Raw genomic sequence first — 487 nt, forward strand, 5'->3', positions numbered from 1 at the left:
CATGGGCAAGTGTCTTCTACTATAGCCTTGGGCCGACCAAAGCCTTGTGAGTGGATTTGGTAGACAGAAACTGAAAAAAGCCCGTTGTATATATATGTATGTATGTGTGTGTATATGTTTGTGTGTCTGTGCTTGTCCCCCCTCCATCGCTTGACAACCGATGCTGGTGTGTTTACGTCACCGTAACTTAGTGGTTCGGCAAAAGAGACCGATAGAATAAGTACCAGGCTTACAAAGAATAAGTCCTGGGGTTGATTTGCTCGACTAAAGGTGGTGCTCCAGCATGGCCGCAGTCAAATGACTGAAACAAGTAAAAGAGTAAAGAGTATAGAAATTGTACCAACCTGTATTCTTGAAATATTCGCTCCTCTTCTTCATCTATTTCATCTTCTTTTTCATCTAATTCATCAAGTGTTAATTCTTCTAGGGCTTTATCTGTATAATAATAATAATGATGATGATGATGATGATGATGATGATGATGATG

General features: G+C 39.8%; 1 protein-coding gene across 1 annotated transcript in view; it reads right to left on the reverse strand.

The window, feature by feature from the left end:
• LOC106875853 (phosducin-like protein 3) overlaps nt 1-469 on the reverse strand; it is a gene marked incomplete at its 5' end in the record, with an annotated part of 11,224 nt that extends 10,755 nt beyond the window's left edge. The window contains one exon of the mRNA XM_014924147.2: nt 345-469. Coding sequence (XP_014779633.2) covers nt 345-469 — 125 coding nt within the window. The remainder of the gene's footprint in view (nt 1-344) is intronic.
• Nucleotides 470-487: the final 18 nt, after the last annotated feature.

This window comes from Octopus bimaculoides, chromosome 3, assembly GCF_001194135.2.
Source record: "Octopus bimaculoides isolate UCB-OBI-ISO-001 chromosome 3, ASM119413v2, whole genome shotgun sequence".
NCBI lineage: Eukaryota > Metazoa > Mollusca > Cephalopoda > Octopoda > Octopodidae > Octopus > Octopus bimaculoides.